Here is a 25,362-nt window from a genome sequence, read left to right on the forward strand (position 1 = left end):
ATGCGGCCCACACTAACATTAATCTTTCATATCAAGGCGGGCCGCAAAATATTATTTCGGGGGCCGCATTTGGCCCGTGGGCCGCGAGTTCGAGACCCCTGTTCTAAGCCGTAGTATTTATATTTTATGTCAATGAAATCTATAAAAACGTATTAAATGCATCCAAGACAAATACATTTGGGTAATATAACTTCTGCTAAGACAATAAAGGATTGTTGTATGTTCATAATGACACAATCATTCTACCGATAGCTGTTTGGCAACAAAATCAATCAGCGATGATTTCCAAAGAAAATTTGATCTTTGGTGGTTTCAGATTGAAAAGTAATCTTCTGCCATGCTCAAAAGTGCAGGCCTCCTCAAATGAGACGCCGGCTAATTTATGTGAGTGCACACAGACGTCACAAAAAAATATTGGACACCTTTAATCTTTGCTGCTGTAATTGACTTTTTTTGACTCAGCCATTTCAATTTTGTCTGCGGCACTCATGTCGCTTGAAACCTTATTTTATGCTTTTGTCAAATGAAAGGAGATATAAATAATAATAACAACACTTTTGGAATAACATTAAAGTGAAATTCTACTCTTCCTTCAATCTTGCCTTTTTGTAAACATCAATCACATCACACCATCATTTTTTTTCTTGCGAGAAAATTTGAACACCATCATTTTGAAAAACTTACTATTTATTTTGATCCAAGATTCCTTACCAAGGACATCAAATACATCACGTTCTTATAAAAGTGCCTTCCCATGATGTTTAAATCATGTTAAGAGTTGATCTGGCCCAATAACAGGGCTCAAAATATTTGAAAAAAAATGTTTGTATCATGTTTTTCTGAAGTCTTGCAAAAGAATGTTGATTCTCCCCTTCTACTGTAACGCCTTGTAGAAGAGCTACATGTCCAGCCAAGTGTTTTTGGAGAGCACTGTTAAATGTCCGGTTTTACAACACACTTTGCTGTAGAACTCGAGATGAAACTGAAAGATGCGCAAGATTCCCACTAATTACATTTGGCACGATGGTGACTTGGAATATCATTCAAGTATTCATTTTTTTGGGGGGTGGGGTTCTACTACAAGGCCTTTTATATGGGGGGGGGTCCTAAAGAAAATGTTCAAAACCAGGTCAAAATGATATACGCTTTAAATCAAACAACATGTATTCGTGTGATCTGAATGAATAAATACTGTTCACTCACCCTTTTGTTCTCAAGAGATTGTTGAATCTTGTGGCTGAATTGAGTCATTATAACTTGAGTAACAAGCCGTGAGCAGTCAAGTAAATGCATCCATCTGTATATTTTCCGATCTGTGTTATCCTCACAAGGCTCACCGAGTGGGGTGCAGCCTATCCCAGTCGGACAGTGGATGGGGGACACCGGGATAATTTTTTAGCCTGCCTGCATTAAAGGAAAACAAATAGCTGTTCAATATGCAATAATTTTGTTGATTGAAAGTTGTGTTTTTGTTTGTTTTACTTTTACATTTATATTTAACATTGGAAAATTTTGTTGGTGCGTCCCTTGTTGCTAGATTTCTTAATGAAGTTGACATAATATCAGTAAATGAAACGTTCAAATTGATGTAAAATTCACATTTTTTTATATTTCAAAGAAAAGCTGAAATATAACATCCAAAAGGAGATGCGGTGTGTCGCACACTTGACAGGAGTCAATGTACCGCAGTCGCCACAGTGTGATCCAATACTTTTGTCTTGATGGGCATCAAACTTTCTTTTTCTTATTATCGTGATGCTCAAACTCCCCAAGAGTCACAGTAATGTAAGTGAAATCTTACTTAGAATAAGATTGGGACTTAACAGCATGGGACAGTCATCACGAGCAAAGCCGTGAGAAAATTAAGTCAAGTCCCTCGAGAAGGATTGTAATGTGACAGAGCTGATATTGTTGATAGAGGAAAGCACACTTTTTTTTGTTTAAGGTCAATAGGATGACTTAACTAAAGTAAATAACAAAAAACAACAACAAAAAGGTAGCTAGAGAATCCAAGACAAATTACATTGAAACAACTAGATCTGATTGTATCAATTTACAGGATCCACTGGTGCTATGACAAATATTCAAACCACCAATCTTATTCCCCATACTTGCAGTCATTAAGCCTTGCTTGCAAAGAAGGGCTTGGGAGTGGACTGAAGAAGATGAATGCCATTAGAGAGAAGTGTTAACCCGATTAGGAAATTTGCCGTTACTTTGTGTCATAAGTCATCCGCCTTTCACAGCAGTCCAGTGGTTTGTGAAAGCCGTTTCAAATGTCTTTTGCTCTCTCCTTTTCATTTTTCACTGATTCACTGGTGCATTAACGGTGAGTGGTGGTTTCTGGGATATGCAATACGTGCAGCCACACAGGATGGCTTTGCCATGCCTCTTCCCGAAGAAAAAAGAACATCAATGGCTTTTTGGGTGTGTAACAACTGAAACTTTGTGCTTGTACATGTGTGCGCACCCCGTATTTGTGGCTTTGATCATAATTGAACAATCACGTTTAAACTCATGGAAAATGGTACCCGACTCACTCAAACCAAGTAACTGTCACTCAAGAACTGTAATTAAATTGTTGGACCAGTACTTAACTGTAGCTGAGTAGCTGTAACCATTATTGAGTAACTGAAATTAAATCTTGATAACGAAAGCAAAGGCGACATAAAAATGTCATAAATAGCCTACTAAAGCATCTAAACTTGAAGGACTTTAAATGGTAGTGGGTGTATGCTGCTGACTCTTCATTGAAACGTTTATCTCGCTTCCTTAAATGACTTATCATTTTCTGATCTTTTCCTGTTCTGGATAGATGTCCATCCAATGTTTGTGTGTGTGTGCGTGCGTGCGTGTGTGCGTGTGTGTGTGTGTGTGTGTGTGTGTGTGTGTGTGTGTGTGTGTGTGTGTGTGTGTGTGTGTGTGTGTGTGCGTGCGTGTGTGTGTGTGTGTGTGTGTGTGTGTGTGTGTGTGTGTGTGTGTGTGTGTGTGTGTGTGTGTGTGTGTGTGTGTGTGTGTGTGTGTGTGTGTGTGTGTGCGTGCGTGCGTGCGTGTGAGTGTGTGTGTGTCCTTTAGTGCCCTCAAGGGCATAAGAGAGTGTAATATGTTTCTGCAGGTCAGCTGGAAAGGATGGTGAGGGAGAACATGCAGTCATAAAGAGGAGGTAACCGGAAGGAGACACACACACACACACACACACACACACACACACACACACACACACACACACACACACACACACATCTATACACATACACACACGCACGCACGCACACACGCCGACACACACACACACACACACACGTACAAACACACACACACACACACACACACACACACACACACACACACACACAGACCTCACTTCACTGAATGCACCATAAGATCGACGGCATGCATGAGTCCAAATGATCCAGAGAACATGGCGGGTGTCACAGCTGTTCATGCTTGCGTGAAAGCACTTGTGAATCTCCTCTGACGTACACTGCAGATAAGTGTGTGTATGTGTCCATCATCAAAAATGTGCACATCAGTTCTTGCTACAGGCTTAGTGTTTACCCAAAAATGTGTGTGTGTGTGTGTGTGTGTGTGTGTGTGTGTGTGTGTGTGTGTGTGTGTGTGTGTGTGTGTGTGTGTGTGTGTGTGTGTGTGTGTGTGTGTGTGTGTGTGTGTGTGTGTGTGTGTGTGTGTGTGTGTGTGTCTGTGTGCGTGTGTGTGTGTGTGCGTCCGCGTGTGTGTGTGTGTGTGTGTGTGTGTGTGTGTGTGCATTTGTGCATGTGTGGATGTTTGTGTGTCTGTGTGCTAGTAAATGATACAATTAGACCGTAGCCCATAGAAATGCTCCATTATGCACAAACTTCTCACCTGCTTCTCTCCACCTTATCATTGCAATCATAAAAAAGTATGACATTTGTTTTAATTATCAGGTTATTGTCTTCATTGACTTTTTTTAACTCATTCACTGCCATTCACAAATTTATTCGGAATTGAAAATATGACATGGAGCAGCATTCCTGAATTAGTTCATGTTTCGTTTTTTTCTTGTTTGGGTGCCGATAAAGCATTGGCCAGACCTCTGGGAATGTTTTACCTCCCACAAGGGGGCAGAATTTCTCTGTTTTTCTCCATGTTAGCGCTTTGTTCCAGCTTCAGATATTGTTAAAGTGCTATATAAACCAATATGTATCTATTGCATTGTATTCTGGACAGCTGCCCTCATTTCAAGCTTATCTAATTCCAGACCTATATAACTTAGGAATTAACTTTTGCCTGATGAAAGAAGAGAGTCTAAGGTTTTTTTACGCTGTATTGAATGTTTATATTGTCACAAAACTCAATATTCTGTTGGTCCTGGAATTGGTGTGACAATGACAAAAACCCAGACACTGGAGTAGACACATTTTTGTATGTCTAGCAGTGAATGAGTTAATGAGACCACAATACATTTTTCACTAATATATTCATTATCAATGTCAGGCAACCTGTACAATTTAATTGAAAACAAAATGCAATATTTTCTGATTGTGATCACGTCAGTGCCTCACCAGCCATGAACCTCACCGCACGTCACTGCTGAATTTGTGGTGAGCCAATCACAGGGCACACATCAAAAAGCAGCCTTTGCATGTTTTGGGATAATGGGAGAGAAGTGGAGTACCCGAAAAAAAAAACACGCTGGAACAGACAAATCGTGAAAACTCCACACAGGAATGCTGTGTCATGGGAATCCAACCCCTCCCCTCTGAACTGTGAGGCCGACGTGCTGACCAGTTACTCACCGTCCCACCCTCTATTTACCGTAAATATATTTAAACATTCACAGACACATATTGTGTACCATTTCACCCACACAGGCCGTCATAATTACGTGTGTTTTGTGGCCAACTGCAATATGCATTGAATGGAGCTTCACATGATTTTATTCTTATTCTGCTTCTCATTAGGCACTTTCACACTAATACTGTAGATACACGAACACTTTGAAAATGACCTATGTGCTACTATGTCGCCATCTGCAGCAAGCTGAGCAAACGGCAACTTCCACTTCCATTTGTCACTCAAGTCAAAGAAGGCAATTTTTGGACGAAAACATTTAATAGGAGAGTCACATTATACGATAAGTCACATATCCTTAAAAATGGGCTTTTACATGTTCTATACTGGATATGGAAGGGTTTAACTTTAAAGTAGATGGTTTGAAGAAAAAAATATGACTGTCCAAGTGGACACAAACACACATTGATGGTCATTCTTCTCCTTCAGTGGTTTATCAAAGTTTTGCAAGTCGGGATGGACATTATATCAATTAGAAGTTATAAATTCTATGATGAGGGAAAGTGAACGATACCCTCGTGGTAACAAGAGGTGAGAACATTGCCAAATGTTAATAAAACACAGAAGTCTTCTTTTCCTTTCGTCTTTTCCCTTCAAGGGGTCGCCACAGCAAATCAGTGTCCTCCATCTTTAGAGGTTTGATCCGCATGTTTTTTTTTGGCCAAGCTTTTACGTCGGATGCCTTTCCTGACATAACCCTCTGTATTTATCCGGGCTTGGGACCGGCACAAGAAGACTTATGTCCCTTTGTGGCTACAGAACAAGCAACTCGCTCAGTAAAAGACTCCCAAACACAAAATGGTCATCGGCACAGCAACATTGAAAGAAGCAAACACTATACTTACCATTTGATGACAATGCTCTGATCTTACCGTAAAATGGGCATCTCTTTCTCTACATTCCATAACAAACAGAACTTCCAAGTCCTTGAAGATGCAGTAATGGCTTGATTTTTAAGCATGACAAAATCCAAGCAAAATAAGTTTGCACAGTATTAGCAAAATCAAAGAATTGGATTGGATTGGATTTGCCTTTATTAGTCTCACAGTGGAGAAATTTACATTTCACAGCAGCAAAGTTATGAAAGAAATGAAAGTAGAAGAGCAAAACATAGGAGCTGCTGGAAAGGCAGCCACTCTCGCGGCACCGTCTTGAAGTCAAAAGAACAAAAAAAACTGAATAACAAATAACATGACAACACAAAGACACAGAGAGACATTCATTCTTAACCACTTTCTGTACCCTCTTTGTTACATAAAGCAGTTTCAGATGAAAGAGGAGAGGATCAAAGCGTCTCTTCACCAGTGGATCAGGGACATCATGGTGTAATTGTAAAGATTGTAAAGATCATATGAAATAAATGTAATACTCTTAATTCACAGACATGAATTTTGTATTGAAGAAAAATGGTTTCTTTGAGTATTCAAAATGTTGTTGATACAAATTCATTGTTTTGTTTCATGATACTAGATGAGATACGCCTTATTAGGTCATCTGGTGTTCGACTGGTTAGGCAGATGTAAAGAGTTTGATTGCGAATGGGGCCTCTCTGTGTGGAGTTTGCATCTGCCCCCCGTGCATGCGTGGGTTTTCTCTGGGCACTCCAGTTTCATCCCATATTCCAATTATGCTGGTAGTAGGTTAATGGGACATTCTAAATTATCCACAAGTGTGACTGTTAGTGGCAGATGTTTGTCCATCCATGTGTGACCTGCAATTTGCTGCTAACCGGTTCTGTGTGTTTAATTCCAAATTTTCTTTTGTAAACTCAAACAAATAACTTTAAGGAACATGGCACCGCAGCATTTGGAAGTGCACATCTCCAATTGCAAAACTCAATATATAACGCTGATAAAACACCATTGAACTCCCATAAAAGGTGAATTGTTATATACAGAACAGAACACATGGGAACAAAATATAATCCATATACTGTACAACACTGTATTTAGTATAAAGACACCAATCAGTGGCTTTGAGTGAATGTGAAGTTTATATGCTTAAAAATGTTGACACACACACACGCGCGCGCGCACACACACACACACGCACACACACACACACACACACACACACACACACACACACACACACACACACACACACACACACACACACACACACACACACACACACACATAAACACATTTAACAAAGGCATTCACTTCTCTCTTCCGCCAGAGGTCTGCGAGACCCAACATGAAGTGCCACAAACACACTCATTAAATACTATGTACACAAAAGGACAAGAGTGGCCTGCCGAGTGGGCTGCCAAATGTGTGGGGGCGCTGTCGTAACACCCTCTCCCCCCCATACACACACGGAGTTCAAAGGTTTCAAGTCATGCCAGGAATCAGAAGTATTCATACATGCAGCACACCTTCAGCGCCTTTTGCGACAGTACTAGTGTGGGTGCTTCATGAAGGACAGTGCCCCATCATAGTCAACAAAAGGGGCATGTACTCCGCGCTTATGTTTTATTCAGTCTACAGATTTGTGTTGGAATTGGATTGTTTTTATTTCCTACGCTATTTTATCGCCCCTTTCAATTTTGCCTAGCAACAAGTGGCCGCAAAAGTACAATCCCAACAATTGGTTATTTTCATGTGGTTGGTCGCTATTAGAATCTCATTTTAACTGTCTACATTTTTGAAGGAATCTAAAGTGTAGCATGCCAAAGTTATGTTTTTTATTTCTGAAGAGAGTTCCAGTTGTTTTTTGAACCATTTTAAATTACTGATTGAGGTAGTTGGCCATGATGAAACATTGTAAAGTAACAACACCAATGTATAAGATTGAAATGGTGCATTTTTTTTTGTTCGTCCAATAATATTAGATGCGACCAAAATTACTTTTTGGGGAATATTACATAAGTTCCGCAGTAAAAAAAAATCCAAGTATTTCCTTTGTTTCAAGTCATTCAAATGACCAAGTTATTCATGTAAAATTGTTTTTTTTTTCGTTGAATACCACAATTTTGTTCTTGCAATTTATTTCTTATTCATTACTTATATTGCAACATGGCATCATCAAATACACTATTTTCATCAGCCCTTGCAAAATAAAAATTACAGTTTGGCTATTTCAATATCAGCACTTTTTGTGAGTATTCACAACTCTATTGTTTTATATTTTAGCAGTTATATTTTACCTTTGGCCTTGCTTGTGTATCGTTTCAGAGGCCCGTGTACTCAGATGTATCTCATCCATGAACTGCTTGCTATTTGACATTTACTTTTTTCACAGAAAGACGAAGGAATGTTCTCAAACAGCAACATTTTAGTCTCTCACGAAACTTTGAATCACCATTGTGTAAAATTTGATATTGTGATTTGACGGCCAACTTCAGAGTAGCTGCCTTTATTTCCTATTAAACACCTGAATAACAGATGTTTTTTTTTTTTTTTTTTTTTTTTTTTGCTTTAATTACCATTGTTTGCTGTCAGAGCGAGGGCGACTCTCTTCCCTGTGTGTATAAATCTTCCATTTGCCTTCGTCATTCACTATTTCGAAGCAATTCTCTCATCCGTACATCCGACAAGCAGATAAGTCCTCCCGAGTAGTTTTGCCAGCTCCGATGTCGGAGTAACAACCTGGCTGGGTGTTATGCGATGCTCAGGTCCGGCTCTGGGTAATGCCTGAAGACTTTGTAGATCCATTGTGTGTAAAAGGGCACATTGATGAAGATGGCGGGCCGGTTGGCGCGAGCGCAGCCTCGGCCGTGGACACTAACACCGACCACGACTTTGATTTCACCATCTTGACACACCAAAGGACCGCCGTAATCCCTCTGCGGGGTTGGCATAAATTAAATCAGTGATTTATTTTCTTGAAAAAATCCTGTACTATGCAAATAAGTCACATAAACTTGGTACACAGAAACAATAATGATCTTCTCCTTGAACTTTGATCCATCATGTTGAAGAGCATATTTTGCATGGCATTCACTATCCATTGCTGGCAGAGAGATGTGTGGATTTGTAACAAAATCATTCAATACCCAAGTGGTGTGTATCCGGTATTTGTCATGTGACATTCATTTACTGTCACCAAAATACAGTAGTTCAGGTATTCGTTCGTTCAGTATATTTCCCAATGAGTCAGTGTGAAAGTGGGCTTTTTCCTGTCTATTTATGTAATTGCGGTTTGGAAAACACTGTCATGACTAACAGATCTCTATAGATGGCAGTGTTGTATCACTTTTGATTGGAGCTCAGCTTTGCTTTGAAGTCGAAGGAAGCTATACAGTGAGACCTTGGCTTACAAACTTCATTGGTTCCCAGACAGAGTGTATAAGGCGAAAAGTGTGTATCCCATTTATTTCCCCATAGGAAACCATTAAAATGAGAATAATCCGTTCCCGGGTCTCCATAAAATATAATTTTCAACTAAATAAGACTTAAAACTAAACACAACATACCTTATTCTATGTATAATAAATGTGTTATTATATTGTCATGAAAGAAATACACTGCACTGTATAATAAAGTCACTGTATTTACATTTGTGATGGTCGTTGATGGCTCTTAATTGACACCTGTTGCTTTCTGACTTGTAAGATCTTACGAAACTGAGGCATCACATTATCATTCATCATGTTGATGATTCTCATAGCCTTTTCTGTATGGAACTGTTCAATAAAAGCCTGCACATCAACTCCTGGATGGACTGCTTCTGCTTGTCCTCTTGAAGGCAAATCAAATCCTCTGTGTTGAGGACCTCATTATGGTCAGCAACAAGCTCCTCAATGTCATCTGCATCCACTTCGAGTCCCGCAGTTGCTGGCAGAGATTTTATTACAACAAAAGGCGCGAGTCCGATGATTCCACGGACGCGGAATAAAACACGACAAAAGAAGGCGGGCAGGGTGATCCGTCCAGCACATTTGCGATCCCAGAAAGCACCAAACTTACGCCATCGCTGCTAACAATCACCTCGGCAAAGCAAACTCTTGAACTTGCCAGCACAAGACACAGCGCGGCGTCGTAATAATGTCACTAGTGAGGTGACAGCGACTCGTTGAAATGTCCAAGTATCGGTGACGAGGGGATCAACACGCACACCACGCACATTCGCGATCCCGGAAAGCACCAAACATATGTGATCGCGGCTAACGATCACCTCCGGCAAAGCAAACTGTTGGACTTGCCAGCACAAAACAGAGCGAGGCGTGATGCGTCGTAATCATATCACTGGTGAGGTGACAGCGACTCGTTGAAATCAAATGAAATTGAAGTGTCTTCTTCGGCTGGCGGAGGTTGCGAGCCACAGCTGTCAACTCGCATGTGACAATTTCGTCATTAGTCACGTGAAAGCATCGACTAAATAACGCCTTTGTGTAAAGCTTTTAGGCGAAGGATGGTAGCCATGGTGAACGGTATCGGGCTTTTTATTTGAAGAATGGTCGTGGAAAGTTACTCTCAGGGAAGTGACACACAGCGTGAGAGATGTGTCAGGCTGAGATTCACATGACAGCCGTGGTGTGCACATGTGACGCCACAAACGCACACCTCGTTCGTGTTTCTTAATGATCTCCTTCTTCTCCTCGACGGTGATTATTAGGGGATGATCTTGCATTCATTTCCTAATAGTAAAATTATCTGCAAAAAGCTCCGCGGAGGCGATCGACGTGTGAATTCAGAGAGAGGGGGTGTGGAATGGTGCGCCGGCTGGAGCGCTGTTCGGTCGTGTGCTTCCGCCGAAGATCCGAAGATCACTCCGCTAGATCCGAAGATCACTCCGCTAGCAGTGGTGGGTGTGTATCGCGAAAAATAGTGCGTATTTCAAGGTTTAATTTTCATAAATTTGACGTTTGTAAACCAAAAAGTTCATAAGGTAAGGTGTTCGTAAGCTGAGGTCTCACTGTACCATGTCCGTCACTGTATTTTGGGAGGGATGTGCCTCGCTTCAGATAATAATTTTAGGTATCTCAAACTACAACAGAATTTATTTTTTTTGTGTCTCACAGTAGCTTGTAGAATGGGTGTATTGTGACTGTGTGTGAAAAATGCATTTTATACAGTGAATATCACACTTTATGTCAAAAAGCTACTCATATTCGTCTCGAGCCATGTAGTGGATCTGCAACAGATACATTTTCCTGTTGTATATTTGAAACTAAATTATTTTATTATATTTTTTTTATTATTTTTTTTTCCAAGATGGCGCCTGAGTAGGCAGCCATCAGCAAGTGCTCTCATGAGCCTGCTTTTTTGTTGTTTTTGTCTTGTTATTGTGTTTTCTTTTGTCACTTTATGTTATTGTGCGTCACGTGGAACGGATACAGATTGTTTTTCAGCATTTTTGGCCACAAAAATGCTGAAAACTGTGCTGAGGAAAAAAAAATGAGGAAACTGTGCTGAGCGGTTGCGCCTTTCGTCCGCATGAATATGCCAGTACTGTTTTTGAATGGGAGGAATGTCGTAGCCATTTGACTGTCGTCGCTGGACAGCTCTGGGGCCATTGTGCTTTTTTGCGCCTGTAATGGGCAGCATCTTCACAGCCCCGCTTTGTTCAGCGGAAACGTCAGTACTGTTGGACAGTCTGCGGTTGGATGGATGCATGGCTTGAGGAGCCCGCGATAAGAAAGCAGTGTCAACGCAGAGCGCCGATGCGTTTGTGGAACTTTCGCGGCTTGGAATTGAAGCGGATTTATGTGGGACAGGAGATGTGAGACAATGTATTTTCATCAATGGATGCCACAGCTTCGTGTTTGCGTTCAACATTTAGCTTGTAGTAGACGTACAAATTCCACCATGACATCCCTGATCCACTGCTGACATGGATGCTTTGATCTTCTCCTCTTTCAACTAGAACTGCTTCATGTCATCACAAAGAGGGCACAGCAAGTCCTGAAGAATGAATGACTGTCTTTGTGTTGTCATATTTGTTATTTTTGTTTTGTTTTGTTTTTTTTTCCCAAGATGGCGGCACGTGAACACGCAGCGGCTCCCCTCTCCGGCAAATTGCCGTTTTCATGTTTATTATGTTTGTTAAAGTCATTATAAGTGCCTTGCATGCTGGGTCAGAGAGGACAGTAATTTCATCTGTGCTGTATGTCATACTTATTAGCATATTTGACAATAAAGCTGACTTTGACTTTGACTTTGATTTTGCCTTCACAGTCCTTTCTTGGGTGTGTCGTAAAAACATACAGTGATTATCTAAGTCACTGTTCTGCTTCATGATTATCTTCGCAAAAAGCTTGTTTAGGGTCAGAGGCTTTTGATCGGAATGAAAGCTGACCATATTCAACTGCTAATTCATAAAGAATGAATTACTCGAGAAACTTAAGAACATTTTCTAAAATGGTGAACATATTTATTTTTTAACAAAATAAATAAAACTCCATAGTAAGAACCATTGAGTTTGCACCAAAATAATGTCCAGTACAATTGTCCATTTTTGCCACACAATAGCAGTTAAATGCAAATTTCACCTATTCAATTGCTTTGTCATAGTTTTATGGATTGTAAATTGTGCACATTTTGATTCCATGAAAAGTATTGGTGCATTTGCTTCCACCTGATATGCTGTGACTAAGTGAGATTGTCAGCCATGACATTTTTTACAGTGGCTTTGGGCATGCTTGAAACTCAAAGGTGAGATTTCAGACTTTGCACATGCTGGACTTAACATTCTGCCACCTCTGCATGGTCATAATTAAAACAACATCAAAGCGTATTTTCCTCATATTGAAAGCAAGCAAAATGTGTTATCGTGGTTACTAGAGGTTCAGCACAGCTCCCCCAAAACACCCAAAATCACAAAGGCTTTGGGCTTAGACTCGCTGATGAAATGCAGCACAACTCACAGCTGCTCCACTTTACATCAAACTCCACACGCTAAGACCACAAATTTGCTGAAGATTTAGATCTCGGAAATCCAAGCGAGGAAGCTAGAGCTGGAAGATTTGCTTCGATTCACACGGGGAACAATTATCAGATTCCAAAAAGCCGGGTAAGCATGAAAGGGGGGCTTTACCTCACACACGCCCTCGTTCCTGCGCCCTCCTGCACAGATTTTGCTATTTGTGATGTGCAGACTACCCCGGTGCAGCTGTCGACACCGTTCATTGTTCACTATCGGAAGGTTGACTGCATTCAGGACATCGTCGTGGCCTGTACCTGAGGAAAAGTAGCACTTAGTACAGGAGTGTTTGCATAGCACATGCATTGATTTATTGTAATCATGGTTGTTTATTTATTTATTTTTTTATTTAGTGTTACTATTCTGACGCTTTTGGTTGAATATGTTAATCAGAAAGGAAACAAAGGGGGAAAAACTACTATTTACATACTTTTCTATAACTGGATAAATTATAGATTTATCTTTTTTTTTGACACAAAAAAAATTAATGCATAATAACAAGCAGCAAAATATGTATTTTATAGTATAACATACTTTATTCATTTTATTCAACATGTTTTTATATTTATTTCGACATGATATATTACTTAACACATAATTTCTCAATATTTTTTGAAAAATTACAAAACATATTAGAATCCTGTTTTCTTGATATTATTCAGAATAGCCTTCAGTTGCGAACTTTTTATCATATTTGTTAAAAAAAATATGATTCATACCTAATCCTAATATGAACATATTTTAAATGCTGTTGTCTTAAAAAGATTTTGATCATAATAATACTAATTATTAGTGTAATGATGAAAAAACAATATAATGACTATATGAACTATACAAAAAAGTTTTCTAAAGCAGAATCACCTTTGGTCTCTCCCCATCCATACATTTTACAAAGGGTTCCTTCAGGGATGGAGCAGCCATCTACAGGCAGCTGTATGGTGTGAACGTTTTCAGCGGGAAGTGCAGGCCTGCAACAAAATAGAAAAGACACAGTGTGAATTTTGGCACACTACATATAATCCATAACTGGCTCTTGTCACTCACTTGGAAAGCCTTAGTAGGGCCAAACTGGATCCTTCGGGGCCACATATCACCTGTGCAATGCGCACTTCCTGTCTCGTCGCCCAATCAGACACATTGGCTGCAATATTGGACACGCCCAGCCATACCCAATAGTCGCTTAGGTCTGGAACGCTGATGTAGATTGCAAGCGTTAGATGGTTAAATAAAAATAAAAAAAGTTGAGCAATTGTGAAGGTACCATGAGGAGAAGCACTGTCTGTCGGTGAGCACCCACTCCTCTCGTACCAGCGAACCACCACACCAGTGCGCTGACCTGCAAAGGACATCCAAAACAATCAATTAGAATTGATCAAAGGAAACACGGCATATTATTGTTCGTCAAATTTACAGTGACATTAAGTGATATTTCGAAAGCAGCCGCATGGAATATTAATACTGCTGATGAAGTTGCTGGAAGGCTGCATGCCCTTCAAGGCGTGGAAAAACACACAGAATAATAAAGGCTCAGGCGTACCCTTTTTGTATGCTGACCATCCAGCTTCCGGCTGACACACTCACCGGACCTCCTCCGACGATTCGGGGCCTCTTATGGACAAAACAGCCGACAGAGGACCGCTCACCTGCACAAGCATGAAATTAGGATTATGTTTTTTTTTCTTTCGCCATGACTTTTATTCACAACTACTATAACTGACAAGTGTACATAAAAACATGTCCAGTGCTCCCATGGCATTAAATCTGAATCAGCTAAAAACAGACCGACGAGCTCTCCCGAGACACTCACCAAGTGAAATGGTGTCCTGGGAAGCATCACCTGTACATGGGAGACAAATAAGGGGGTGAGCGAGGATTAACGGATACAAATAAGAGAGGAGGGGTGATAGAGTGTTTATGCACATTAGTAAATGTATTATGTTATCCCATGTTAGTTTAGTACATACAGTAAAGTCTCCTTATATCGATATTCTCGGGAGTCCGAAAAATATCGATATAACCGGGACTATCGATATATCCGACCCTGCGCGCATGTAATTTTCTCCTTGCGTTGATAGAAATAGTATCGTAATAAGCGGTACTATCGATATAACCGATATCGATATAACGAGACTTTACTGTATTATGTTATTGCATGTTCAATTCAGTCTAACCGTATGAAAGCAGGATGTAACGAGTATCAAGTTTCCGTCTATGTCCAGCCAACACTGAGTTGTCCGTAGCTGATTGGACAACAGATCGCTGCTGTGGACGTTCAAAAACTAGTCAGAGCGGGAGCTCTTCCCTCTTTGTTCCTATCTTTGTTCGTGTGCTCTGACTTCGCTTCTGCCTAGACGATAGAAGTGCTTTGTCTGTCTCACTAGAATAAAGTAGTTTTTTGTTCACCATCTATCATCGTCACTGATATTTTTATCACAGAACTTCGTTGAACACCGAACCAGAAGAGAAACAAGAATTTGAACCGAACATTAATTGGTGCCAAGAAACCCGTGCCAGCGTTTGAAGAGTGCCACCTGTGTGCCCCAATCAACGGGAGACGGGAAAAAAGCTCAAGAAGCTCCCGGTGGTTCTGCCCTTTAAAGAATTCCGCACGGGAGACGAGTGTAGGAAAGTCGGTCCTCCTCGGTGAGCCTGCCTCTTGATTGCCGCCAACCGACGAGAGACGGAGAGTTGTTTTTTTAAATCTCTCCGGTGGAGTTGCCCGTAATCGCGGGAGACATGAAGACCATAATCTTCTTGGAAACACCTGCTCGTATCGGCTGTGAATCTCCCATCGTTCTGACTGATTGACTACACGGCCTGTGTTTGAAGTTCACTAGGTGAGTGACGCGCTAGCTAGCAGCCATTATTTGAATGTATTGTGAGATTCCTTTCTGGCCAGAGGTGTCTTATTCATGTAACCCATGTACGTACCGGTGTAACGCGGTTTTCTTTGGACTAAGGTGAGCCCAAAAAAGAAAACTGGACCGGTGGTGCACTAACGGAATTGTGCACGCAACGAATTATGGTGCTTATTTATGGGCCAGATGCGTCTGGTTTGTCCACACGCCGACTTGATTCGGAAGTCTTCCAGCGAAAAGATTGTTCACAAGGTGGTGATACCCTGGAATTCAGTTCTGTGTGAGGGCCGCTTTTGGATTGAGAAACCGAAAGGTTTTTTTAATTCTGATGCGGACGTTATATGTTATTTTAAAGAGCAGCTGCTTCGGTACTGGGTTATCTGATAATTAATACATTTTTAAATTGGTGGGTCTATGCTAGAATCTTGATACAGACAAGTTTCTTTGTCTCACAAAGAAAAAAAAAGGTGGGGGCGAAGAAGTCATTTGAGCCGTTAGTGCGCGTGTCAGTGCGCGTGTGTGTGCGTGTGTGCGTAAGTGCATTCATTGTGTGTGCGTGAACGCGCATCGTGACTGAGGACTGGCGCGGCCTGCACCCCTTTGTTCTTTGTGTTCGAATCAACATCATGGTGTGCCCTTTTCTGAGTGATAGTGAACAGAAGGAATTTTTTTGTTGGAAAATTGGAAATGGGTGCAATTTTTTTTTTCCAAAAAGACTCCAATTCATTGGGATGTTGAATTTATGTCTAAAAAGTTCCCAGGAAGTGAACTTTATTGTAAGAAGTGGATAGCACAAGCAAGGATCAGAGAACAGGAACTTGAGGTGAAACGGATTAAGAAAGAGGAGAAAGCAATGGGCGTGATCGATGAGAAGGTTTCTTCAGCCGTCATCTGTACAAAAGTGAAGGTTTCGGACGTTTCGCCTCCTATCCAAGAGACTTCGTCAGCGAACTAAAGTCTGACTGGTCGTATCGGCCCCATTTATATATCCCCTATGTCCAGACCTAGTGGCGCCGGACACAGCTATGATAGGTCCCTACTCTCAGGTTGGGGGGGGGGGGGCGCGGGACCCCCCCCTGTGGCCCCACTGATTGTTCCTACATTCCTGACTAACGATTGGCCTATTACCCCCACTCCCCCCGGTATCACCTCATCAGCATAACGACCCTCATCAGCATTGCGAAAGTTGCCTAACCTGTTTTGCCTGAGCAGGCTATTGTATGAACGATCCAAATTGAACCTCACACCACCAGACCGGTTTAATGAAGGATTTTGTTGTTTTATAAGAATCGCCTCTTTTACCCCCCTTTCAAACCATCTATGTTCTTTCGCTAAGATTTTAACCTCATTGTCGTCAAATGAGTGGTTAGTCGCTTTTAGGTGCAAATGTACTGCCGATTGAGGCCCACTAGTATTATCCCTGCGATGTTGATAAAGTCTTTTTTTGAGAATTTGTTGAGTCTCCCCAATGTACTGCTCTTTACAATTTTCATTCTTACAATGTATGGAATAAACTACATTACTTTGTTTTTCATTTGGTAGCCTATCTTTTGGATGCACTAATTTTTGCCTTAACGTGTTTATCGGTTTGAAATAAGTAGGAATTTTATGTTGCCAAAGGACTCTTTGTAATTTTTCAGAAACTCCTGCAATGTACGGTACTGCTACTCCTCTCCTTTTAGAATCTTGAGAATTATTGGTTTCGTTCGCTATTCTTTCTTTCTGACATTTGTTGAATGACCACTGAGGGTACCCACAGTTAGTGAGTGCTCTCCTGATATGTTTTGACTCCTTTTCTCTACCTTCAGTGCTAGTTGGTATTAGTTTAGCCCTATGCTGGAGGGTTCTGATAACTCCTAGTTTATGTTGTAAAGGGTGGTTAGAGTCAAAAAGTAAGTATTGGTCAGTGTGCGTAGCCTTCCTAAAGACTTCTGTTTTTAGCGCTCTGTCCTCTTTTATAATTACTTTACAATCCAAGAAGGCTAGTTGGTTCTCTTGAATGTCCTCACGAGTAAATTTAATGTTGAAGTCTACAGAGTTGAGATGATCTGTGAAGGATTGAATTTCTTGTTTCTTAATTATGACAAAAGTATCGTCCACATATCCCCGTCCCTGGGAAGGATGTGAGGGCCTGTTTCTCCATCTCTTCCATGTAAAGATTAGCCACTATGGGTGAAACTGGTGAGCCCATAGCACAACCATGGATTTGTTTATAAATTTTTTCCCGAAATTGAAAATACGTAGTATTAAGGCAGATTTCTAATAATTGGCAGATGTGATCCGGTTTCAGTTTGGTTCTTTCATGCAGAGAAACATCCGCCAGCAGCCTCGTCCTCACCACTGAGACTGCTGCTGGGGTTGGGACAGATGTAAAGAGAGAAGTCACATCGTATGATGCCAAAGTTTCCTCAGGTTCCAATATGAGGTCTTTGATCCTCTCTACAAACCCTGTGGTGTTCTCTACGTGGTATTCTGTGTTACCAACCAACGGAGCTAAAATAGTTTTTAAATATTTGGCTACATTGTATGTAGAGGAGTCAATGCTACAAACAATGGGTCGGAGGGGGAACCCTTCTTTATGTATTTTTGGCAGGCCATAGATACATGGCGTGGCCTCTCCCGGGTATAATCTAAAATACATCTGTTTATCTATATGTTTTCCTTTCTCTAGCTTTTGGAGACAGTCAATCATTTCTTTCTTGTATCTATTGGAAGGGTCCCTTTTTAGTTGCTCATACGTGTTAGAATCACTGATTAACCTATTTATTTTGTCTTCATAATCCAATGTGTTGAGCAGCACTGTGCATCTGCCCTTGTCTGCTGGCAAAATAGTAATATTTTTGTCTTTTTGTAGAGTAGTTAACGCCTTTCTCTCTTCTAATGTTATGTTGGACGGAGGAAGTTTGGCACTACTGAGAAGAACTGATATTTTACATAAACATAAAATTCCTACTTATTTCAAACCGATAAACACGTTAAGGCAAAAATTAGTGCATCCAAAAGATAGGCTACCAAATGAAAAACAAAGTAATGTAGTTTATTCCATACATTGTAAGAATGAAAATTGTAAAGAGCAGTACATTGGGGAGACTCAACAAATTCTCAAAAAAAGACTTTATCAACATCGCAGGGATAATACTAGTGGGCCTCAATCGGCAGTACATTTGCACCTAAAAGCTACTAACCACTCATTTGAGGACAATGAGGTTAAAATCTTAGCGAAAGAACATAGATGGTTTGAAAGGGGGGTAAAAGAGGCGATTCTTATAAAACAACAAAATCCTTCATTAAACCGGTCTGGTGGTGTGAGGTTCAATTTGGATCGTTCATACAATAGCCTGCTCAGGCAAAACAGGTTAGGCAACTTTCGCAATGCTGATGAGGGTCGTTATGCTGATGAGGTGATACCGGGGGGAGTGGGGGTAATAGGCCAATCATTAGTCAGGAATGTAGGAACAATCATTGGGGCCACAGGGGGGGGTCCCGCGCCCCCCCCAACCTGAGAGTAGGGACCTATCATAGCTGTGTCCGGCGCCACTAGGTCTGGACATTAGGGATATATAAATGGGGCCGATACGACCAGTCAGACTTTAGTTCGCTGACGAAGTCTCTTGGATAGGAGGCGAAACGTCCGAAACCTTCACTTTTGTACAGATGACGGCTGAAGAAACCTTCTCATCGATGGACGACTCCTGTACGACTGAGAGCTTACACAGACAATGGGCGTGATGTCTTCCAAAGTGAGCTCTGACGATGTGATGATTGTCGCTTCATCTGTTGCACGTCCCAATGACAAGATGGCGTTCGGGGCAAATCAGCAACCATTTTTTTCAAACTACAGAGCATCCCCATGGGAGACCAAGGGGAGGGGCTGTGGGCTGCCACGAGCAAGCGCTTCAGCCCCCCCCTCCTCCTTCTACCCCTCCTTCGCTGCTCTCAAGAAAGGGGAGGAAGCCATCTGTTCAACCCCTGTGGGGCGGGTGTCTCCCCCTGTGATGACTGTCTCTGGGGCAGACCAGCAGCATGGAGCGCTCAGGTCCCCTACTGGAGGAATACGAGAATTACAACCTGATTTTGCAAATCAGATTGTTGGTGACAGTGATGTCGCTGAAGCATGCAAAGGATTAGGTGATTTTGTTGAGAATGCGGAAAGTTGGACTGAGAATTTTGAGGAATTGTGTGCTTATCAGTTGAATGGACAAGAAACGCTGAAGGTTCTCGGGAGATGCCTGGGACATCATTGGAATCGGGTGAAAGGGTGTTATACTGGTATAACTCCAACGGGAACGAACATGACGTATGAGGAGGTGACAGCCCAACGGAGATTGGTTTGTGAGAACATCCGGACATTATGGAAAAAATCCACCGGAGTAGGAAATTCAACATTAAAAAAAATGGGATACATGTGAAAACATACTGAAAGGACGCTTTCAATGTGGTTTTCTGACACCCCAACTGTATTCTTTTCTGACATGATGAGGATTCCATATATGTTGAGCAATTCAAGCAGATTGGAAAGAATGAAAAAGCTAGGTCTTCAAAGATGGCCGCTGAAGAAGTACCCCCTGCCTTAGGAGGACAAAGGAGCTCATGTTCTTAAAATCGCCATTGCTGAGACAGAGAATTAACCGATGCAGTAGGCGGGGCGAGCTGTGGAATGGGGAATTTGAGCATGGGAGTCAGAGGTCAAAGAGGGGGGAGGATCTGCGCGCGGGGTCCACCCCACCACTTCCTCCAACGGCTGCCCTCTCTTCTCCCCCCATTCACTCTTCCCCCTCCCCTTACTGCTTTATGTAGACCAGATGTGGTGTAGGATAAGAATAGTTTGGAACACACGTCCCCTACTGGGGACCCTCAGTCGTTACACCAACATTTTTTCTCACAAGAAATGTCTTCATGTATTGTTGACCTTAAAAAAGAAAAAAATGGTGACTTCTCAAATTCTTTTATACATTGACGACATCTTGCTTGATTCACTAACTAAAAGAAAAAAAAAACTGTGTCAATCACTTTGTTCCAAAATCTAGAAAGTAAAGGTAATATAACTTCCTTGACTATGTTACAGTTTGGCCAAAAAGAAGTTGAACTTCTAGGAAAAAAAAGATGACATTTCTACAACCTGATTTGGATGACACACCTTTATCTGGCAGCATCCACGTTGAAATTATTGCTGACGGTTCATTACCAAAAATGTATTCAACACAAACAACAGAAATTGTTGCATTGACTGAAGAGTAAATTGATAGAAGGAAAGATTGTTGAACATACAGATTTATTGAGAGGATTATTGAAAGCTATCCTCCTTCCAAAAAGTTGCTGTATGCAAATCCCCTTTGAAGTGGTTGTCAGGGTTAAACCCAAAACATTATCACCAATTGTGAAAGAAGGCACAAAGAAGTAAGAGATAACATGGATTTCATTGAACTAAGCACAAGTAGTTCTTACTACTCTTAATACTGTTTGGTGTTAATTGATTCATTCACCAGATGGGGGAAATTGTGCCTTCAAAGAACGTTGCAAAAGCGTTATGCAAACATATTATTCCAGAACATGGCATACCAACAATAATTTGGAGTGATAATGGGCCACATTTTGTTAATGACGTAATAACCAAAATTTCTGAACATTTAGGAATTGCATTAAAAAAATCACTGTGCATACCATCCACAGAGTGCAGGATTAGTTGAAAGAACGAATGGTACGATAAAAAATCGACTCAGAAAAACTATGGAGCAACAGGCAAACCATGGCCTGAATGTCTGATTTTGGTTAAACTATATATGAAAATAATGCCCACTAATAATGGCTTAACGCCTTTTGAGATATTACAATGGAAGACCATTCTTCCTCCCATTATGGGAAGGTGAACTTTGGGCAAAAGAAGAAAAAAAGGTGCTTTGTTGGCAAAATGGTTGTGTGAAATGTTTACAACAAAAGAGGTCCAGTCAGCATGTGTACTGTCGCAGTCCTTTTTGTTCCCTCCACAGGAACAGAGGCAGCTGCGCCCTGGAGACCAGGTGCTGATCAAGGCGATCAAGAGGAAGTCCTGGTCTGCACCAAAGAGGGAGGGGCCATTCACCGTGCTGATAACAACGCCAACTGCCATCAAGATCGCCGAAAGAGCCACCTGGGTGCATCAAAGCCACTGCAAGATCGCTCACCAACCAGATCCTGAGCAGGTGGAAGGGAGACGGAGCCAAACTACTCAATAGCCATGGGTTTGGTCCACATCATCTTGCTGTACGAATTCGTGAAGACAATCCAGATGACACACGTAGAACCTCCCATTCCATCAGCCTGCGAAATTCCACTAATACATCCAACAAATTCAGAAAAGTGCCCTAGCATGGCACATCCTGTAGCCTGCTTGCCACTACAAGATGCAGGAATCATCTCATTTCCCCTTAACATCCTCGTGAACGAAGCACGACAAAATGGAAGTGATTATCCTCATGGTTCTTGGTACCCTCGTATCAAGTCAGGGAAGGCTTGGACCACTGGTTGGGACTCTGTTGTGGTCCATTCTGAGCCCAAAACAAAATGGGTTCAAAATAGCTGTGCCCAAGAAGCAAAACGAATTGTCATCAAGATAGCTCGAGGGAACTGGTTAGGAACTGGCACAATGACAGATATCCAACTCGTTATCGTAACTCACAAAGTTGCAGGATGCATGGACTTGAGACTGTCCTGATTTTCGTGAACACCACATTGGTTTTCCCGTAACTTTGAGCATGATGTCATCTGTGACATCACCAGTCGTTACATCGCTTCTCCAGCGCAAACCACACATCAAACTGACAGCCTGGATGGAAACACCTGACAAAAAAGCCCAAAATTCAGGTGTAATGGACGCATTATATCAACCGTTTGCAGGAGAAAAACATGATTAGAATCCGTTGTTATCAAACACATGGTATCGCTATGCTACATTAATTGCTAAACAAAATAGGAAAAGTAATTGTTTTGTTTGTTCCTATATGCCACATTCGGTGATGCAAAAACGAGTGCATTGAAAGGTATTTGGAGATAAAATGGCTCGAGCTGCATATATGTTAATATCTTCGCATAAACCTGATCAACATTTTCCAGTTCTTCGCAATGCTTTGAGAGGAGAGATTGTTCCAAGTTTAGATACCAGTTTGGAAACTGAAAATCAGGTTATGACCGAGAGCGGGTGGCGATTACCAGTATGCGTTGCAATGTACGGTACAGGTCAAAATGTAGGTTTTATAGATGAGGATAGATGTTTATATGTGCTACCGTTAAACACCAATGTCACCATTTTACCCGTATCTTCACATCTTTGGTGGTTATTTGGTTGGAAAGCATATTCTTTTATTCCTCCGAGAGCCTACGGTATGTGCGCACCTGTTACTGTAACTGACAATACTTTCATCGTTACCAGTCGTCCAGCGCACCATCATGTGAAAAGAAGAGTGTCGTTTAAGCCCCATGATTCGATCTGGGGAACTGATGTTCCAGAACAATTCAAACACCATAGCACGGGAAGTAAGGTAATGTTAGCTCTTTTTCCACAAATTGGAGTGGCTAAAAACATGCTACGAATTTAAACAATTGACTACAGGTTTCAAGTGTTTGTAAATGCCAGTGTGGAAGTAGATGAAATGCAAAACACTGAAATTGCAGCAATTAGACAAATGGTGCTGCAAAATAGAATGGTTTTGGACCTTTTGACGGCCCCACAAGGGGGCGTCTGTGCTATGGTGGGTGACACTTGTTGTACATACATACCCGATGAAGCGAATTCCATAAACATGACTGATGCTTTGTCTGTTGTCAGGGATCTCAGAGATGCCATGGACTGATCACCCGTCCCAATTTTTGCCGGGCTCTTTGGGGGCCCTTGGTATACGACTTTGCTCAGAATGTTTATCCCTTTCTCAATTGTGATTGTATTTATTTTCTTAGTCATTGGTTGTATTATTCCATGCTTAAGAGTAATGCTAATGAATATGATAACTAATTCTCAGGTGAATTACACAAAGGTTTTGTATCAACAAATGCGTGAAGGGGACCCTGTGTTGTAGCTAGGGATAGTACACCATGGCCAGAGTGTGGTTGCTCCAACAAACAAAAGCAAAAAAAAAGAAACGGAGAGCCGAGAAGGAGTTTTCCTCATTAAAATTTAAAAACCTTCACAAATGGAGAGGTTATATATCACAGCAGCAAAGTTGTGATAGAGGTTTTTCGCCTTCTCCATGGTGTTAGTTAGATTAGGTTAGATAGATGAGAAGGTTTCTTCAGCCGTCATCTGTACAAAAGTGAAGGTTTCGGACGTTTCGCCTCCTATCCAAGAGGCTTTCTCAGCGAACTAAAGTCTGACTGGTCGTATCGGCCCCATTTATATATCCCTAATGTCCAGACATGGTGGCGCCGGACACAGCTATGATAGGTCCCTACTCTCAGGTTGGGGGGGCAGGGGACCCCTCCCTGTGGCCCCACTGATTGTTCCTACATTCCTGACTAACGACTGGCCTATTACCCCCACTCCCCCCGGTATCACCTCATCAGCATAACGACCCTCATCATCATTGCGAAAGTTGCCTAACCTGTTTTGCCTAAGCAGGCTATTGTATGAACGATCCAAATTGAACCTCACCCCACCAGACCGGTTTAATGAAGGATTTTGTTGTTTTATAAGATTCGCTTCTTTTACCCCCCTTTCAAACCATCTATGTTCTTTCGCTAAGATTTTAACCTCATTGTCGTCAAATGAGTGGTTGCTAGCTTTTAGGTGCAAATGTACTGCCGATTGAGGCCCACTAGTATTATCCCTGCGATGTTGATAAAGTCTTTTTTTGAGAATTTGTTGAGTCTCCCCAATCTCCCATCTTTTCATTCTTACAATGTATGGAATAAACTACATTACTTTGTTTTTCATTTGGTAGCCTATCTTTTGGATGCACTAATTTTTGCCTTAACGTGTTTATCGGTTTGAAATAAGTAGGAATTTTATGTTGCCGAACAGGTTAGGCAACTTTCGCAATGCTGATGAGGGTCGTTATGCTGATGAGGTGATACCGGGGGGAGTGGGGGTAATAGGCCAGTCGTTAGTCAGGAATGTAGGAACAATCAGTGGGGCCACAGGGAGGGGTCCCCTGCCCCCCCCCAACCTGAGAGTAGGGACCTATCATAGCTGTGTCCGGCGCCACCATGTCTGGACATTAGGGATATATAAATGGGGCCGATACGACCAGTCAGACTTTAGTTCGCTGACGAAGCCTCTTGGATAGGAGGCGAAACGGCCGAAACCTTCACTTTTGTACAGATGACGGCTGAAGAAACCTTCTCATCGATGGACCACTCCTGTACGACTTAGAGCTTACACAGACGTATTAGGTTAGATAATATTAGATAATGTTAGATAGATTAGATTAGATTAGATTAGATTAGATTAGATGAGTAAAGTAAAAATAAAGCGGTTCCCTGTGCAGTTAGTATGACGTGCATGCATGAAAACTTTTGGAAATGTATGAACTGATGTTTAAATGTGCAACAGGAGGGAATGATAGATTGTTTATGCACATTAGTAAACGTATTATGTTATCCCATGTTAGTTTAGTACATATTATGTTATTGCATGTTCAATTCAGTCTAACCGTATGAAAGCAGGATGTAACGAGTATCAAGTTTCCGTCGATGTCCAGGCAACACTGAGTTGTCCGTAGCTGATTGGACAACAGATCGCTGCTGTGGACGTTCAAAAACTAGTCAGAGCGGGAGCTCTTCCCTCTTTTTTCCTATCTTTGTTCGTGTGCTCTAACTTTTCTCCTGCCTAGAC

The 25,362-nt window shown here is 41.5% G+C and overlaps 1 protein-coding gene across 2 annotated transcripts in view; it reads right to left on the bottom strand.

The window, feature by feature from the left end:
• Positions 1–5,854: 5,854 nt before the first annotated feature.
• The window catches only part of hgfb (hepatocyte growth factor b), a 43,796-nt gene continuing 24,288 nt past the window's right edge, over positions 5,855–25,362 (bottom strand). For both annotated transcript variants that reach the window (XM_088996828.1, XM_088996826.1), the window contains exons 12-18: positions 14,510–14,539; positions 14,240–14,345; positions 13,964–14,038; positions 13,747–13,896; positions 13,564–13,670; positions 12,817–12,959; positions 5,855–8,623 (exon numbers count right to left, since the gene is read on the bottom strand). In XM_088996828.1, coding sequence (XP_088852954.1) covers positions 8,438–8,623; positions 12,817–12,959; positions 13,564–13,670; positions 13,747–13,896; positions 13,964–14,038; positions 14,240–14,345; positions 14,510–14,539 — 797 coding nt within the window. In that variant the 3' untranslated portion in view covers positions 5,855–8,437. The remainder of the gene's footprint in view (positions 8,624–12,816; positions 12,960–13,563; positions 13,671–13,746; positions 13,897–13,963; positions 14,039–14,239; positions 14,346–14,509; positions 14,540–25,362) is intronic.

The sequence above is a fragment of the Hippocampus bargibanti genome, linkage group LG05 (assembly GCF_051943395.1).
Source record: "Hippocampus bargibanti isolate YZ-2025 linkage group LG05, ASM5194339v1, whole genome shotgun sequence".
In the NCBI taxonomy this organism is placed as follows: domain Eukaryota; kingdom Metazoa; phylum Chordata; class Actinopteri; order Syngnathiformes; family Syngnathidae; genus Hippocampus; species Hippocampus bargibanti.